The sequence below is a fragment of the Theobroma cacao genome, chromosome 1, assembly GCF_053813885.1.
Source record: "Theobroma cacao isolate CCN51 chromosome 1, ASM5381388v1, whole genome shotgun sequence".
In the NCBI taxonomy this organism is placed as follows: Eukaryota; Viridiplantae; Streptophyta; class Magnoliopsida; order Malvales; family Malvaceae; genus Theobroma; species Theobroma cacao.
This window is the reverse complement of record NC_142639.1, coordinates 27,406,177-27,418,092: the sequence shown is the minus strand read 5'-3', so window position 1 is coordinate 27,418,092 and position 11,916 is coordinate 27,406,177. Positions and strand designations below refer to the sequence as shown.

The window sequence follows — 11,916 nt, the reverse complement described above, 5'->3', positions numbered from 1 at the left end:
AAGTTCACTGAACATGACCCGCCATGAGAAGTGCATTTGGTATTTCACTCATGTGTCTATGCAATACTTCTCATGTGTCAGTTGTGTAAATACTCCCTAGATTTGAGACACCAGGTTGTCTTATGTGTGGAGTGCTATACTTTGATTTCATCCCTACAGGTGCCTAACCAAGGATGCCTAAACATGATGCTTTTGGGTATAGCATGAAGCATGTGAAGGCAAATGAGTGGTCAAGATAGGAATCATCACCCCAAGCGATGCAGGGGACATATCCTAACTGTTCTTAGTTGATATCAGCTTATTGAAGTCCTTGACCGAGGTGACTTAAAGATTATGAAAGGAGTTTCATAAGTCTTTATAAAGCTGATGATCAAACTTTAGGAACGAATATGTAGATCAATAAGAGTAGACACTGCACCATACTCTTATCATCTCTAGGATATATGATGAAGGAATGAATTACACTACAAGGTTGATCACTGAAAGGTTGAGTTACACCATCTTGACTCTTCTAACATTTGGGTGGCCACGATGGATTGCTAGATGCCAATCTTGGTCTACGAACTATAGGTAGTTAACTTGATTAATGATAAATTTAAAGTAGTTCAAATTTATCTAATTCTAAGTTTAACTTAAGAATTATATGTTGAGTTCATTGCCAACATGTTAGAAGCCTAATGGGTCACACACTTAACATGAATGTTGAAAATAAAATGGGAGAGGTGATTAAGTTGGACTTAATCAAATTAGAAGTAATGAGCTTCTCAAGCACTTGATTAAAATTGTTTAATTAAGTTGTGCCTAATTAACTAAATTGTTTAATTAAGTCATAGGGGCTAATTAATTAAATTAAACAATTAAGTTTTGGGCCTAATTAATTAAATTGTTTAATTAAGTTATTGGGCCTAATTGATTAAATTAAACAATTAAGTTAATTGGGCTTCTAAAGGACTTAATTAAATTTTTTATTCAAATTATTGGATTAATTGAAAATTACAAAATAGTTTTGTAATTAGGGTTTAAAATTAATCCAAGGTATAAATACCTTGCTATAGCCTCCAAACAAATAGAGTGGAAACGGCTGAAAAAGAAAGAGAGAGTGAACGACACATTAGAAATTATTTTGTCTTGTCGTTCATTGTATGAAGAAAAATAGTTTTTCATTCACTTCATTTTTTTTTTGTGTCCAGCCCCACAATGTTGTGTGGATTATGAGTTTATGAAACTCATCTTTGCTAGCACATTGTCGAGGTATAGCACTCCCAATCCTTAAAGAAGGATTTTCTCATTCATTGGCGTGGATCACCATTAGAGGTTGCACAAGAATTCCTTGGACAGGTTTGGTTTGCAACAACCGGGCTGAGGTGGTTGAGCTTTTTGAAGGCTGATTTGGTGGTTTAACAAAGGATTCATCAACCTTTGTTATTTAGGTAAAGTGATATGATCATATACTTTTATTTTAATTTAATTCTGTACTCGATTTGGCATGAAAGAGATCCTAGGAAGGTGAGGTGTAAATTTAATTTTTAAATTTATTTTTGCTACGTTTTATTTGTATATGATGCATGATCAGCCCTCACCCAACAGTGGTATCAAAGCGCCTTCCATGCCATTTGAGTGCTTGTTCATGTTCAAAGGATGCTTGATTAACAAATAGTTGTTTTGTATTTGGATTTGGTGTGATTTTGTTAAAATCAATTTTTCCAGAATCTGCTTTGCCAATTTCATTTAATTCTGTCCAGCAACTTTTGTACCCTCATTTAATCTTATCTTAACTTATTTGAATCATATATAGACTTAACTAATGTGTGTTTTACATTATGCTAAGGAAGCACAAGAAAAAGGGACACCATAAGGCACGATTTTGGAGGCTATCTTGCAAGGCAGCATACACACAGTTTTAGGTGCAGAATTTTGCTTCTATTTGTGCTTAATTTCCAGCAAATAAAATATGTAATTGTTACACATTTATTGCTGGATATGTGGATAGCAAAATCATGAAATGTTCAGGATTGAATAGGCTGATTTTAAGCAAGAAATTGGAGCAAAAAGTGAAAGCAATCCAGCTCACTGTTATGACATGAATTTCAGTTTTAATTAACAAGAAAGTCTTGGAAATTAATTCTGAAAAATTTCAGGAAAATTATCTTCATTAAAATGTTCAATACGGATTATTTCTGGAAATATCATGGTCAAATATGCTGATTTCGAGCAAGAAAATTGGTGCAAATATTAATCTGTCCAGCTCACTGTTTTGGCATGAATTTCAATTTTAATTGACAAGAAACTCTTGAAAATTAATTCTTAAAAAATTCCGAAAAAATTATCTTTATTGAAATGTTCAATGAGGATTTTTTCTGGAAATTTTCATGGCCAAACAAGCTGATTTAAGATATTAATTATTGAAAGTTTGAAAACAGTTAAGAGAATAGTTATAGCATGGAAATCAGTTTTGAATGGCAAGATAATCTTGCAAAATTAATTCTGAAAATTTCATAATATTATCCTCATTTGAAAGGTTCAATTAAAGGATAAAATTTTGAATTTGAATTAATTTTTGAGTGGCTGGACACTTAACTAAATTAAAGGAATGTCTTTTACATGTGAAATGGCACTCATGACAAAGGTTGTGCATGGTGCTGCCACACATGGATGCTGCACCTCCCATTGCCATGGATGCAGCTGCTTTATGGAAAGAGGTTGTTTCCTGGAGAAATTGGACACTCAATGATAGGAAGGATTCTTTCCTTAGCTGATCATTGACTCCTAAATGTTAGGGATACATGCCTAAAATCAACGAGTTTGAATCCTTGATGGAATCAATCAATTTTGAATTGATTGATAGTAAATCTCCAAAATATTAAGTCTTCCTCATTTGATGAGGACTCCTTAAATTAAGGGATTATGATTTAAATTTATCCACATCTAATTAGATTAGATAATTTGAATTAATATTGAAAGTCAACTTGAGTAGATGACATCTTAATCCGATTAGGATAGATTTTAATTAAGATAAATTTACTAATAAATTGGGACTTCTAATAATGATTAGAACTCTACAATTAGTGAATGAATAATACAAGATTAAAAGGTGGATAAGGACCTTTCTAAAATATTTAGGACACATCATTTGGATCGTGAAACCTTTTAAAATGGTTTATGATAAATACTCAAATTAGGAAGTTTCCTAAATTGGTTTAGATTTCTAATTAAAGAAGTTTAATTAGAAAGAACTTACTAATAGAATTAATTCAAATATGTTTTGAGCTAGCTAAAGGCCTTGATATGATCAATTCCTTTACTAAGTAATTTAAAAAAAATTATTAAATCTTTTCAAACCTAAGCACCAAATGATTTAAACTATGATCCTCAATTGTTGAGTGACATTTTTCAAATGAAATGCAAGATCATCATATTGAGCATGTTTACTTTATATGTTCATAACTAGAGTAGAAAAGTCCATAACCATCTTAGTAGAACAACATGTGATAGATTTAATTTTATGCGATATATTAAATGCTATGCATGGTAATCAAATGAGACCTTAATAAAACGGAAAGGAAAAAATCCCTCAGTAAATATTGAGTTACATACCATGTATGATTAAGTTGCCTTCCACCATATAGCTAGATAACCTGGCTGCTCTTTTAATCGGAGGCTTGTTGAGCATACTCAAGGCCACACTTTTACCAAAGTATGTTTGAGCTATTGGTGGGTCTTACTCAACTAGTTTCATAAAATCCGGATGCTTAGAAACTTGATTATTATGGAAACTAGAGGGAAAGGCTAGGCAAAACATATATGATATGTTTAGGCAATGTGTTGTCACCTAGCTGATCTAGGAGTTGTATAGAGATATAATTGGTAAGCTCAGTTACCTACCTAATCTATCTATCATGGTTTGTTGAGCACACTCAAGGCCATGACTATATGGATGGGATCCTAGCCCACTAAGAGAATCCTAGTAAAGATCTCTCAAGGTGATATGGAGGGTTATCATCTTGTAGAAAATAGTGGGAAAACTATTTAAAATTTTAAAACCTTGTTTTAAATAGTTTATGCATGATGTTTACTTATTGCTTTATTTTATCTATTTAGGCATAATTTATATACATGACTAATAATCTGTCATTGAGGAGCATCTTAGATGCAAATAAACTCACTAGCCCAAACTTCCTCGATTGGTTTCGGAACCTCAAGATCGTCTTGAAACAGGAGAAGAAATCTTATGTCCTTGGCACTCCTATTCCACCAGTCCCTGCTACTGATGTTAGTGTTGAGGATAAGGAAGCATATTAACGTTATAAAGATGACGATGACCAGGCAGCATGCGTGATGCTAACTAGTTTGACCCTTGAGCTCCAAAAGTAGCATGAACATATGGATGTCCAATCCATGATTCTTCACCTTAGAGAATTGTTCGATAAGGAGGGGCACACTAAGAGATATGAGATCTCTAAAGAACTATTCCGATGTACAATGGCAAAAGGCAGTTTTGTTAGACCCCATGTGTTGAAGATGATTGGACTTATCGAGAGACTTGGACAATTGGGATTAGCAATGGATCATGAGTTAAGTATAGACTTAGTACAACAATCTCTTCCTGACAGCTTTAGTCAGTTCATGTTGAACTTCCATATGAATCAATTAGAAGCCACTCTTCCCGAACTTTTGAATATGCTAGACAGGACAGAGAGATCCATCAGGAAAGATAAGGGATTATTGCTTCTTGTTTCTTCTTCCAAGGCTCATACGAAGCAACAGAAGAAGAAAGCCCAAAAAGGGAAGAAGGTAAAATCCCAAAATGAAAAGGCCTTGAAGCCTATGGGAGGTGTCAAAAAGGACAAAGAAAAGGACATTTGCCATCATTGTGGCAAACTTGGGCGTTGAAGGAGGAATTGCAAGGAGTACCTAGCTATTGTGAGCAAGAAAAAGAAGCATATTGAAGTTTCTTATTCAGGTAGCATTTGCTAAATAATTCTACTTTATATATTAAAGGTATATGATACCTTAAAGTTGGTTCTCATATGTTTGACATATTACAGGGACCAAAGATAAAGATGAGTAGGATCTTGGCCGAGGAGGTGACCACATGGATGGACTACCTAAAGCATTAAATGCTACATTGGATGGTTACACTCCTATTTATCTTGACATGTTAGATAATTTATTTGGATGTTTTTGAAATGTTAATTATGTGATTGCCATGGGAATGGCTAGTGAAACATGTCTTTAGAATTTGGATATGGAAGCTTATATGTTTCAAGTTTGAATAATTATTTGGAATAATTATGTCATATTTAATTATCCATGCTTCATGTTTATCCTTGCAATGATATTTGATCAATTATGAATTATGTTCAATTGATCAAAAGGTTGAATATTGATTCATATAAAATGGAACTTTCTTAAGAGCAAAACATAGAGATGAATGTTCAAGAAAGAAAGTAACTTCATATTGCAATATGATTTAGTCCATATCTCTCAAACATAAAAGCCCATTATGATATTCCAAACCAATTGATTCCAAGCATACATTGAGATGTATATATATTATGGAATATTCAAAAGAGTTTGAATATTACTCTCACAAAGGATCTTGGATTTAGTGGGAGCCCAATGACAATAAAAGTTTAAAAGGGCCAGATGGCATAACATAAAGTGACACATGCATATGATGCATGCAACATAGTTTAGTTAGAATGGTCCCAATAAGCAAAAGAGATTATACATGTATATAAATAAATTCATATACATCCTATTATAAAGGGCTCAAATAGAAAGATATTTAGATCGTTAGTTCATGGAACTAATAAAGGGTTCAGAACATTGTTAATGTAACAATGGAGCCATAATAGTAGAACCTGGGTCTCATTGGATCTAGATATAGTAATATGACATGATGTGATGCATAGACATTTTGAAGATAGATAAAAACAATTACCACATTGAAGGGCACAAGCGAGTCTACATGGAGACAACATTGCTAGATGGATTTGGATCCACGTACGATAAGGTAGCAATTGGCTTTGTGCTAGTGGGAGATGTTGGGATGAGCCTTGCAACCAATTAGGATCGGTTAAGGCTTGATTCCAATCATGCAACAACATCATTCATGTTGAATGATTAAAGGTTTTCCTTCATCAATAAGACATTAATTATAACAAGTTGTAAGTCTAATTGGATGAAGTCCATGAGATTAATATGCCTTGCAAGGGAACTGTAATGGGTTGCAGTTATGAGATCCTTATGCATCAAAGCGTAATCTCAAAATGTTCCTGGTCAATGTATCATTGAGAGTGGACATCAATGATACTTAGAGACTGGTACATTCTATGTTCCTTACTTAAGAAGTAAGCAACCGATCTCATAGGTTGAAGTATAGAGATACTTGGAACTAGAATGTAGGTGCTTACCTAAGAAAGCAAGTTCACTGAACATGACCAGCCATGAGAAGTGCATTTAGTATTTCACTCAAGTGTCTATGCAATACTTCTCATGTGTCAATTATGTAAATACTCCCTAGACTTGAGACACCAGGTTGTCTTATGTGTGGAGTGCTATGCTTTGATTTCATCCTTACGGGTGCCTAACCAAAGATGCCTAAACAGGATGCTTTTGGGTATAACATGAAGCATGTGAAGGCAAATGAGTGGTCAAGATAGGAATCATCACCCCAAGTGATGCAAGGGACATATCCTATCTGTTCTTGGTTGATATTAGCTTATTGAAGTCCTTGGCCGAGGCGACTTAAAGATTATGAAAGGAGTTTCAGAAGTCTTTATAAAGTTGATGATCAAACTTTAAGAACGAATATGGAGATCAATAAGAGTAGACACTACACCATGCTCTTATCATCTCCAAGATATATGATGAGAGAATGAATTACACTGAAAGGTTGAGTCAAGCCATCTTTACTCTTCTAACATTTGGGTGGCCATGATGGATTGCTAGATCCCAATCTTGGTCTATGAACTCTAGGTAGTTAACTTGATTAATGATAAATTTAAAGTAGTTTAAATTTATCTAATTCTAAGTTTAACTTAAGAATGATATGTTGAGTTTATTGCCAACATGTTAAAAGCCTAATGGGTCACACACCTAAATTAATGTTGAAAATAAAATGGGAGACGTGATTAAGTTGGACTTAATCAAATTAGAAGTTATGAGCTTCTCAAGCACTTGATTAAAATTGTTTAATTAAGTTGTGCCTAATTAACTAAATTTTTTAATTAAGTCATTGAGGCTAATTGATTAAATTAAACAATTAAGTTATTGGGCCTAATTAATTAAATTGTTTAATTAAGTTATTGGGCCTAATTGATTAAATTAAACAATTAAGTTAATTGGGCTTCTAAAAGACTTAATTAAATTGTTTATTCAAATTATTGGATTAATTGGCAATTACAAAATAGTTTTGTAATTAGGGTTTAAAATTAATCCAAGGTATAAATACCTTGCTATAGCCTCCAAACAAATAGAGTGGAAACGGCTAAAAAAATAAAAAGAGGGTGAACGACACATTAGAAATTCTTTTGTCTTGTCGTTCATTGTGTGAAGAAAAATAGTTTTTCATTCACTTCATTTTTTTTTGTGTGTTTAGCCCCACAATTTTGTGTGGATTATGAGTTTATGAAACTAATCTTTGCTAGCACATTGTCAAGGCATAGCACTCCCAATCCTTAAAGAAGGATTTTCTCATTCATTGGTGTGGATCAACATTAAAGGCTGCACAAGGATTCCTTGGACAGCTTTGGTTTCCAACAATCGGGCTGAGGTGGTTGAGCTTTTTGAAGGATAATTTGGTGGTTTAACAAAGGATTCATCAACCTTTGTTATTTAGGTAAAGTGATATGATCATATACTTTTATTTTAATTTAATTCTGTACTCGATTTGGCATGAAAGAGATCCTAGGAAGGTGAGAAGTAAATGTAATTTGGTGGTTTAACAAAGCCTAGTTACTCGCTTTAAGTGGTTTTATAACTTTATAAATGATTTTAAATTGAATTTTCTTTCATTTCTAGCTAAAACATATAATAATTCAATGTTCGCATTTGGAATCATGAAGTGAAAACCATCCATTGACAAAAAAAGTTTATTTATAGTCGTTCATGCCTTTAACAGGCTAGTTACATGCTTTTAAATTGACATTTTTTCATTTTTTTTAAAACAGATCATAATTAAATGTTCGCATTAGGAAACATGAAGCCAAAGCCATCCATTGATAAGAAAAGTCCATTTATAGTCACTCATGGCTTCGAAGGCCTTGTTACTTGCTTTAAATGCTTTTATAACTTTATAAATGATTTTGATCTGAATTTTTTTTCCTTTTTAGTTAAAACTGATTATAATTGAATGTTCGCATTTGGAGACATGAAGCAAATGCCATCCATTGACGAGAAAAGTCTATGCATAGACACTCATTCCTTTGAAGGCCTTGTTACTCGCTTTAAATGGTTTTTTAACATTATTAATGATTTTAAACTGGTTTTTTTTTGTTTCTGGTTAAAAAAGATAATAATTGAATATTCGCATTGAGAAACATGAAGCGAAAGCCACCCATTCATAAGAAAAGTCCAGTTATAGTCATTTATGCCTTCGGAGGCCTTGTTACTCGCTTTAAATGGTTTTATAACTTTATAAATGATTTTAAACTGAATTTGTTTTTTATTTTTGGTTAAAACAGATCATAGTTGAATGTTCGCATCAAGAAATGTGAAGCGAAAGCCATCAATTGACAAGAGAAGTCCATTTATAGTCACTCATTGTTGGCTCCATTAGTTTTTTATGATAATAAAACATTCCCATTTATTTGTGTCTAATTCCTTTGCTTAAGTGTGCAGGAAATTAATACATAAAATTAATTTCCTAGATCTTTAAAGAGTATTTTTGAAAGAAAAAGAGGAATAAATTCAACAAGATATAACTGAATGACAAGGAGGAAGCTTATTGGTGAAACAAGAAAGAACATTGGTTGACCAAATTTCAAATTGGAGAAATGCTGGGCTGAAGAGTTTGAGAAACAAAACCAACTTAATCAACCAAGTTAGTCGACTAAGTGCCCTCTGCTAGAATCTGCAAACCAGAAACAGAATCAACTTAGTCAACCAAGTTGGTCGACTAAGAGCTTTCTGTCTACAACTTGAACTAGAGCACTACAAGACAGATTAACGACTATAACTCATCTTCAACTGTTTCCAACTGGCATAAACTGCCCAACTACCATTAGAGTTGCATCTCCAAGTATAAAAGGGTCTTCCAACAATGAGAAAGAAGTTTTTTGAAGCTGTGAATGAGATTTGAGCTATAAAAAGTTGAAAACCTAGAAAAGCTTCACTGCACTTGTTTTCACCTCAACGTCTATTCTTTGCATTTGTGATTAGCACTCAATCCTGTACAAATCAGATCATCCAGTGATCATAGGTACTTTCTTTTACCACTTCTTCTTGTATACTTAGAGTGAGGGAGTCACTCTAAGGGGTTGTTCAAGCTTAGGAAAGCTTGAATGTTATAGGTTGTGGTTGAGCCTTGGAAAACCACTTTAGGTTTTAATTTAGCCCGAGAAAAACTAGTGTAAAGGTTGCGACTGAGCTTGCAAAAAGCCATTGTAAAAGCTTGGTGGAAGCTTGTGAATTTCACCGGATTCTTAGTGAATTGTTGGGAAAATCCTTGGTTGGATAATCAAGGTAGTGAATGTAGGTCTTGGACCGAACCACTATAAATTGTTGTCCATTGTCTACTCTGTTTTTACTTTCCTTGTTTTGGAAATTGGTTCCTCATCTTATCAAGAGCCAAATTGTGCTATTCACCCCCCCTCTAGCACATATTAACAAGACCAACAATTGGTATCAAAGCTTAGTTCCCTGTTTTTAAGGCTTAACATCCTTTGGGAGGATCCAAATGGCTAAACAAAAAACTATAGTTGCTGAGAGACAATAAACAAACATACCACCTTTGTTTGATGGCTCTAATTATTATCCCTATTGGAGCACTAGAATGTCAATCTATATTAGGGCTATAGATTATTAAAGGTGGGACGTCATAACTGATGGACCCTTTATGCCCTCAACCATAAATGTAGTCATAAATGAGTTGATGCCTAAGCCAAGGTCAGAATGGACTAAGGCTGAAACTAAAAAGGTTCAAGTAAACTTTAAGGCCATCAACACATTACATTATGCCTTGACCCCCACTGAATTTAACGAAGTCTCAAGTTGTACAACAATTAAACAAGTGTGGGAAAACTTAGAATAATCCATGAAGGGACTTCTCAAGTAAAGGAGTCCAAAACTGCTCTCTTAACACATAGCTATGAAATGTTCAAAATGGAGCCTGGTGAAGACATCACCAGCATATTTGATAGGTTTACAAATATTACAAATAAGTTAATTCATTTAGGTAAGCTTATCCCTAAACATGAATTAGTTAAAAGACTACTTAGATGCCTACCAAAATCTTGGAAACCAAAAGTCACTGCCATTAGAGAAGCTAAAGACCTGAACATCATCACTCTCGATGAGATATGTGGTTCTCTTCTCACTCATGAGCTAGAGCTCAAGGAAGAAGAAGAAGAAGACCGAAGGAAAGCAAAGGAAAAGAAAAAAAACATTGCACTTAAAGCTAGCATTCTTGAAAAAGAGCTAGAAGAGCTTTCCTGTGATGATGATGAAGATTTAGCTCTAGTTGCAAGAAAATTCAGAAACTAATGAGCAGAAGAAATCGAAGGCTAACTAGAAGAGGTTTTAGGAAAAACCAGGGTGCTTCATGGAAAATTAGGAACAAAAATGACTCCAACAAAAATGAGGGGATGATCTACTACAAATACAAGAAACCTGGTCACTTCAAGTTCGAGTGTCCATTGCTGAAAGATAAAACCCCCAAGAAAAATAAGAGATCCAAGAAATCAATGGTGGTTGCTGCATGGTCGGATAGTGACACATCAAGCTCTGAAACTGATGATGAAAAATTTGAGGAAAGAGCAAACATTTGTCTAATGGCACAAGAGGATGAAACAGAGGTACCCTCATCCCCCTACATTAATTCTTATGATGATTTACAGGATGAATATGAATGCCTTTATGATGAATTTGAAAAACTTTTTTCAAAATACAAGTCATTGAAGAAAAAGGCTGCATTACTTGAAAATGATTTAGAACAAATCAAACAACAATTCACCCCTGTTTTTGAGCAAAGAAATATTTTGCAGGTTGAGTTAGAACACTCAAAAACAGACTTTGAGTCTTTAAAACAAGAGCAAGAAAATAAGTTTGAAGTCTTGCAAACAACTCTTGATGAAAACATAACTCTTAAATACTTGAAAAATGAATCTTCAAAAAGATATGTAGACACAATAAATATTCAACTAAAGCATTATCTACATGTTATATGTAAAACCCGACCCTATAAATACATGTCATGACATACATGCACTGAGTAGCATGTTATTATGCTAGGAAAGTACCTAAGAAAAGACGAAACCTAGTATCGTACCTAACGGTACACTTGAGTTGATTTAACCTTGAACTAGTTCAAATAGGAATTGTATGATGAAATTTAATATTTTATAGTCTAGGAATGAATAAAAAATGATTGTTCGGAGTTCGAGGGTTCATTTGGGGTAAAATTGGAAATTTGGATGTTTAGGGGTAAAATCATCATTTTGGAGTATAATTTAATGATAGGAAGTGGAAAAAATTTAATTCTGGTGATTTTTGGAGTGTAGGGGCAAAATCGTAATTTTACCACCCGCGGACAAAATTTGAGATTTTGAGAGAATTTAGATCAAATTTGACAAATTGGAGAATGGTATGAGTTTAAGGGATGAAAAATATGTATATGGGCAAATTTTCAATTTTTTTGGGCAAAAATGCAATTTTTCACTTTTACGGGGGCAAAAGTGTAAATTTCAAAAATTA

General features: G+C 33.6%; 1 protein-coding gene across 1 annotated transcript; it reads left to right on the top strand.

Moving 5' to 3' along the window:
* Window positions 1–4,380: 4,380 nt before the first annotated feature.
* LOC148764686 (uncharacterized) lies at window positions 4,381–4,890 on the top strand. Its single transcript, XM_088808381.1, has one exon. It carries the CDS (start codon window positions 4,381–4,383, stop codon window positions 4,888–4,890), a length of 510 nt encoding a protein of 169 aa, XP_088664507.1.
* The last annotated feature ends 7,026 nt before the right edge of the window (window positions 4,891–11,916 follow it).